Source organism: Montipora foliosa, chromosome 6 (genome assembly GCF_036669935.1).
Source record: "Montipora foliosa isolate CH-2021 chromosome 6, ASM3666993v2, whole genome shotgun sequence".
NCBI classification, from domain to species: Eukaryota; Metazoa; Cnidaria; class Anthozoa; order Scleractinia; family Acroporidae; genus Montipora; species Montipora foliosa.
In genome coordinates this window covers 15301196-15308695 of record NC_090874.1, presented here as the reverse complement: position 1 = coordinate 15308695, position 7500 = coordinate 15301196, and the positions used below count along the sequence as shown (strand labels likewise).

The 7500-nt window shown below is 40.1% G+C and overlaps 1 protein-coding gene across 3 annotated transcripts in view; it reads left to right on the top strand.

Moving 5' to 3' along the window:
• The window catches only part of LOC138006808 (leucine-rich repeat-containing protein 27-like), a 26563-nt gene that overhangs the window by 4980 nt on the left and 14083 nt on the right, over window positions 1–7500 (top strand). For 2 of the 3 annotated variants that reach the window (XM_068853386.1, XM_068853387.1), the window contains exon 6: window positions 178–246. In XM_068853386.1, the coding sequence (XP_068709487.1) occupies window positions 178–246 (69 nt within the window). Of the gene's footprint in view, window positions 1–177; window positions 247–5123; window positions 6603–7500 lie in introns of those variants that run through there. The other variant, XM_068853385.1, reaches the window with a different exon arrangement.

Below are 7500 nucleotides of genomic sequence, written 5' to 3'. Positions count from 1 at the left end.
CCTGAGAAAAATTATTTCTCAGCAAAGTTAAAAAATCTCTGGAGCAGATTCAGAGCCATCCTTAAATCTTCCAATTGTGAAAGTGGAAATGAAAATAACGGGCAGTAAAAGGTGCGATGCCAGTGTCTTTGAAGTTTAGAGTACAAAGCATTTGATGGATTGCAATTTGCTTTTCAGAGTGTAATCCAGAGTCTTCGTCGAGTGACGAATTTCTCATTGGTCCATCTCATGATGCACAAGACATTTGTAAGTACATGTACCACTAATTAGTTGTTTGCTACTGGACAGTCATAAAAGTCGTTTTGTTGACATGTTTGGTTCCAGTGAGAATTAGCTTTAGGGTGTGGCCAGGGTATTGCACTTATGGCCAGGTTTGACCTTAATTAGATGCAGGCCCAATTTTGATATCCAACACAAAGTGTCCCTTTAAGTCTAAGCATTTGCTACCTATTAAGGGTAAAGTTAAGCGTTATTTTTAGCTTTGGGTAAATGCAGCAGTTAATCTTTACTTAACCCTTTGACACCCAAACCGGCCTTAAACTGGCCAGATTTAGTATTTTACTCTGCCTAACACCAGACGATTTTACTCGTCAATGGGGAACCCCTAGGAGCCAATGGCTTAAAGAGCAGCATTTGGGGGACACTTTGTGACGTAAATTCTCTGTATTCTGAGACACGAGTGACGTTAGAGTTGGCGAGAAGAGCAACCGGACACTTTGTGACACTTATTAAAATCCGCGTGCATCTAATTAGGGTCAAACCTGGACATATCTGTGCTAATGAACAGTCATAAAAGTCGTTTTGTTGACATGTTTGGTTCCAGTTAGAATTAGCTTTAGGGTGTGGCCAGGGGTTAGAGTTGGCGAGAAGAGCAACAGGACACTTCGTGACGCTTATTGAAATCCGCATGCATCTAATTAGGGTAAAACCTGGACATATCTGCAACAAAGGTATTTGGCAAAATTTACGTTAAAGGAAGTCATTCTTGAAAAACAAAAAAATAAGCAAAAGAAACTTTCACCCAAAAGTTGAAAAAATGAAACCAAAGTTTATGCTAAGCATGGATTAAGTTAATTGGCTTTCGAACAACCGGGCCCTGGACATTAGAAGACTGGTCAAACACATCAGCAAAAATACTTAGACCTCAGCAAAAAAGTATTATTGGCAAACGCTTGCAAATCCGTTTACCACCAAGATTACATACATGTAAAGTAGAGAGATTCATGATGAGGCATGTCTACTTTCAATGCAAATGTCAGGCTAAAGTTGCCTTTTGCCGAAGAAAAAATCGGTAGCTTACTACGATTTTCTGTTGAGTAAGGCATGTTTGGCGCGTCTTTTCGGATGACGTGATTTGCTCGATTCACGCAGTTACTCTTGGAAATGTAAAAGGTTGCCCTTGACAACATTGTAAGTTCAATATCACGAACTTCCTAGGTGCCTTACTCAACTGAAAATCGCAGTATTTGAGATAAACTTCTTTCTTGCCACGCTGTCCTGTAGGCATTTCTAAGGAGCCTTTTTGTCCTCCCCACGAACACCGTTTGTGGTAATACCAGCATTAGTCAGAAGGAGAAAATGTATGTCTTCCCTTCAAAACGCCTGCAGAATTATCAAGGAAAGACTTGATGAAAAGTTTATTTACCGCAGGGTTCTTGTTAAGAGCCGGTAACCGGTTATTTTTACCGGCTGTTCAAGTAAATGTTACCGGCTGTTTCACTGAAATATTTACCGAAATTATCCAAGGAATGTTCGTCTGTTCAAAGGTGAAATTACATTTCGTTTATGGGAAAATATTGCTTTCCCCCTCCAACCAATCCTGTGAAGATATCTGGCACATGTTATTGTTTCGAAAATATACCATTTGCAGACCTTCCAACTCTCACGCATTTTGCGTGAGACACACGCATTTGATATATTTCTCACGCCCACACGCATAGACACCACTTTCTTACGCCTCCAGCGTCCGTCCTAAAAGCAGCTAAATCTGTTACTTATGAATACAACAAAGCACATAAGCGTAAGCTATAATGGTTAACATTGAAGTATAGGTTAATGCTGATAGCTAGTTGCGAGCTAGTCAGTGTTGTTGTTTTGTAAATACGAAAACCCAGAACTTTTACTTCTTAAACGGCAATATTAATCAAAGAAGTTACATAATTATTGAATGCAGATGTCAAAAAAGTGTTACTTTTGAGATTTTATGGGACATTTTTGTACCTTTAGAATTTTGTAAATCTTTTCTGAAAATGCAGAAAATCGCATTTCTGGGACTCAAATTTTCAAAATGTTTCCGGGGGGGGCATGCCCCCGGACCCCCCTAGGTGACAGCCAATGAAATAGCATAACCTACTTTCCTTTTGCTGAGTATTAAATTAATTTAGCAGCCGCTGGCATGTGACAGCGATCGATACGAACGTCAAGTTAAGACTTGAGCTTGCCAACCCATGCAGGGGCAGGTAACAAAGTTACCTGCTATTTTTGGTTTTTTACCTCCTGTGCAAAAACTTAGCAAGAACCCTGTTACCGGTACTTGTAGGATAAGGAGAATAAACTGTAGGCCCCGTCTCGCAACCTTTGTTCTTTAACCACACTCTCTTCAATACTAGGGCGTGAAGTTCCTGGATTTTTAGCTTCAAGACTTTGTGGGAATTTCTTACCCGTTAATATTAAGAGACCCTGAGTCCTACTGTAAAAAAAAAAATCGCAAGAGACCCGCAAGAATGGCGGACTCAAGTCTCAAGCCAGAAATTGGAATGAGCTTGTGTTTACTCGATTCACGCAAAAATAGATTGCGAGCCGTCAGTCCACAGGCACCCCAAGCTCAGTGTGAGGGAAAGCCAACAAAAACATAAGGATTTGTATGGGAATCCCGATAAAAGACCTAAGAAGATAATTTTACGAAAAAATTGTTAATGTAAAAGCCGAACCCTTTTTGCCATTGTGGGTCGCTTCCTTCCTGTGTGTTTTTTTCCAGATTCGACGGAAGCCATTATCAGTTCATCGGTTGTCAACGGTTATAGGAAAATGCCAAGGCTGAACACTCAATTCTCACGAGCCCACCAAATTCAGTCAAACGTTCCTGGTTAAAACGTTCCCACGGTTAAAATCATAAAATCAGAATTCAAGGGCAAAGGTTTTTCTTTCATTTCAATCCTCTAGCCGCGCGCGCCGCTGTTAGTGACCCAAACCGAATTGATAAAACGATGAAAAAGAGCGTTTTTAAGACACGGCGACCGTTGTCTTTCCGCTTGATTACGAGTCTTTGTTTGTGGCTTGGTAACGAACAAAGACAAACATACAAATCCTTATATTTTTGTTGGCTTTCCCTCCCACTTAGCTTGGGGGCCTGTGGTCTCTCTTTTGCTCTAAAGCCCGTTACACACGAGCAAGTTTTCCTTGACAAGTGTCATTCACATTGTTCATATGCTCATGTGTATGAACGACAAATTTTCTTTGACGAGTTTTGCTTTGACAAGTCTTATTTGCTGGTGTGAACGAATTAACAAGTGTTCTTTGACAAGTTTTCACTGTAGCTAGCAAAACAATTACACAGCGGACGACAAAAAAAACAAACCACGGGGCGCCATTGCAGTGAGTCATCACAAGAACAAGACTGCTGTGCGCCCGCAATTTCTCAATTTTCTTGACAAGTTTTCCTTGTCAACCCGTACAGACGAGCAAGTTCGGCAGTGTGTCAATTTTTTCCTTGACAAGTGCACTTATCAAGGAAAAAATTGACATCTTCTTCTTTACACACCAGCAAATAAAATTTGCCAAGTCAGAACTTGTCAATGAAAACTTGCTCGTGTGTAACCGGCTTAAAATCGTTGAAACGAACGATTAAACAAACTCTTCAAAATGGCTGAAACTGCGGGTCGCAAATACCGTGGGCGTTTGTTAGACTCTAACCAACGCCCGCAGTATTTTCAACCCGCAGCTTCAGCCATTGAAAGTTCAACGTACGCGTTCGTTTCGACGATTCTTGAACAATAGAGAGACTGCCCACAATCTACGCCGAAAGGTTGAGACAAGTGTGCTTTGGGGCGGATTTGCCCACTTCCGTCACTTACTCACTTACTCATTCATGAGGCTCTTAGCAGTACGTCACTTCCGATTTGTGTCATATTTAGAAAGCCCAATTTCTTGAGAGCTTCCTTGATTACGAGTGGCTGTCAGAATCTATATTGGGTATTACGTTATTTTACAATTCATAATGGTAATAGAACTGAGTGGAGTCCAATTCGGTTTGTAATCAAACGAGTGATAACAAAATCGCGGGAGTCCGATTTGTTTATCACGAGTATGATTACAGACCGGATTGGACGACACGAAGTCCTCTTACCAATTAATCATAAAAATTACAATTTCCGAGAAAAGAGGAAGAGCCAAATTTTGAAAGAAAGGGAAAATTTGTTTTAAAAGACGGACAAAGGAGGTGTAAATTGTTTAATGTCGCTCTTAAAGAAAGAAAGCCTGTACACTGTTTCTATGGTGATTGAAACCAAGGTTGTGATTGGTTGATTTAAACTACAACTTTGAATGTGATTGGCTTATTGAACTGTCCGTTAACAAATTGTCCTATAACAACTTGGCAAGTGAATTAGTGGAAAATGGGAGTCTTAAACCAATCACAATAGATGAAATTGTAATTTTTATGATTAAGGGAGTATACTCGTTCGATTACTCCCTGAATTGTATTCCATTCAGTCCTATTGTCATTATTAATTAGCAAAGCGTAGTTCTTCATTTCTTTCGGCTTCGGCTTTGAATAGTTTCTTTATTAAATATGCGACCGAGAGCGCTATGGTAGAGTGTAAGACAAGCAGATTTAAAAGTGGATTCAGTAACTCAACCTCTAACCAATCAAAAACGGAATCGAGCAAAATTCCAACTACTAAGTAGAAAAACAATGTGGGCTAAAACAAACTGTATAAGAAAGAGACTTCCCTTGAGTCTCCTTCAGTTAGTGCTGAATTTGACAGAGTACCCTGTTTTTGAAAAATCAACGGAAACGAGACCAAGAAAGCACCTGGCAATTATGAAGATATTTTTTTTTAAGCTCGATGAAATTTCGTTCGGCGAACGAGATACTGATATCCACTTTTAAATCTGCATTTCAGGGGAAGTTAGCCGTGAAGAAGGAGTTGAAAATGAGCAAACATCTCGAGGAGAAAGATTCAAACTCCCACCGATTTTTCAAGCGGCCGCACATCGACCGAGGAATCGGACTGTTGATGACTCGGAAGGTTTGTTAAGAGGTCAAAAAGCTCGGACATTTGAACAGGAAAAGCCATCGAGAAGTTATGTTCACGTCGAGGAACGAGAACAGAAGTCACCAACTAAAACGTCCTTGCTAATGTCAGGAACGAAGGACAGTAAAGCTCAACCAAAGCCGCTGGAACAGTCAAGTCGACAGAAAAGTCAAAAACGAGAGAGAAGTTTGGAAGACAACTTGAATAAAAATTTGAAACTGGATAAAGATTTGTATATCGTGGATGCGAATAAAGATGGCGAAAGAAAAGCCAAGCACGAGAAAACGAGACGAAAGAGACCGACAGCGTCTAAAAGTCCGCAAAAGCATTTGCCGATAGTGGAGAGTTCTTCAAGTCATGACGTTATAGTAGCGTCTACAGAAATGGAAAATAAGAGTTCAGTTGTAGCTAAGCCTCATCATTCAGATATCGATGAAACGAGCAAAAGAGAGTATTTTACTTTGTGCGAAGGAGACATGGTGGCCATTAGAGTGCCAGAGAAGCTGTACATGAAAGGACAGCCTTGTCTGGGTAAAATAACAACGCTTGCGGACCAACAAGGTTTGTTGACGGTTCATTATTACACAGGAAGTTACGATGGCCGATGGAGACCTATGATGAGTCGTACCAGTCCCTACCTCAGAAAGGTGGCTACCGCTGACGTGCTTTGTAAATTTCAGCTGGCGTCGGATGGAAAGATGTCGCCAAGCACACAGAGAAAATTGAGGACAATCGTTGATGATAATCGTAATGAAAGTGGTGATACCACGTGATTGTATAGGAAACAAGAATATGGAATATTGACCTCGCAAAGGAAGACTTCCAAGCTTTACACGTGTGTAACTCAGTCGTACACTGAAATTTCGGACTGGAAGCTTTTGCAATTCAACTCTTGCGTTATATGTCAAGAGAGTGACGATTTTTTTAGGGTGTACTTCAGTCAAATTTTGTATACTCCAAGCACATTACAAAAAAGGAGAATTTGTATGTGGTCAGTATTTAGTGCTGGTCATTTCTCTGCCGCGTTAATCGTATTGCGTTGTGTTAAAAAGCGAGGACCAAAGGCTTGTAGTGTTTCAATGCACTTACGACGGAACAATCCTATAGGCTTTGCAAAGATCTCAGAACAGTTTTATAACATGAAACAGTAATGAAATGCTCAGATATTTTAGGATAAAACAGAGTACTTGCCATGAAAATTATATTTTGAAAAAGCTATCGTTTTCAGGGAAGAATTAGTTTGGAGTTAGTTTTATATCTATGATACTATTTTTATACAATGAAAACAGTAATATTGTAAGAATGAGGAAAAGGTCATTTACAAATGAATTAAATAATCCAGCAATATATGGCGTTTTATAAATTATGGTATTTCCTAGCCTAATCACCACTGCCCAGAGACTTTTCTTGCGCAAATTTCCGGTTTCTGTCAAGACTTTGTAGTGACCCGCGCGAAAAACATCTTCTCGCGTCTTCGTCGTTCGTGGCTTCGACCTGCGGCCGAAGAGTTTGTCGCCCTTCGTCCGAAACCGAAAATTCCCGCCGCGCGCGAGAAAAACCTCTGGTATCCAGGGTAACTGCCGACTGTTCTCACCATAATTTTTTTTACTCCAATAAAGCCCGTGGGTGCATTGTTTTTTAACTCATTTTTGCGTTGCAGTTGCGGCTTTTTTTAAATTGGAGGGTTATTGTACAAATTAAATTATCAGGCTCAGTGAGGTGTATTTGGTGACTGAATCGTATAAACATACTACCGCGCTTGTTTAGACTTAGTAATGCCAAACTTATTTGCTTGGTCTGTAAAAGAGCCCTTAACATTAATTTATACTGCAACAGCGCTTGATTGCGTTCGACGTTAGGAGAACGCAATTACTAATGCTGTGGTACTTGGGGGTCCTGTGCATATGGTAAGCTAGGTACGTTCATGTGCATCTCGGTTTTGATGCGTCAGATACGCAAATGACGATTGCCCACCTCGTGATTGTTTTTATGGAAACAAGTTGCACCAACAGGCTCGTATTTTTAGTAATAATCTCTCAGACAATTTCAACAAATTCCAGATTCAGTTGACAACAATAAATGCGGCGCTTATTCAAAGCCCCTGCTTTATACGAGAAGAAGCAAATGGACGGCTTTATCAAATAGATACAGTATTTCAAAAGTCAGTTAGTGGGTTGTTTTTTTTTTTTTTGGTAAAGGCAAAGGCACAACAAACTAACTTTATAAACATATTTGCCGTTATCAA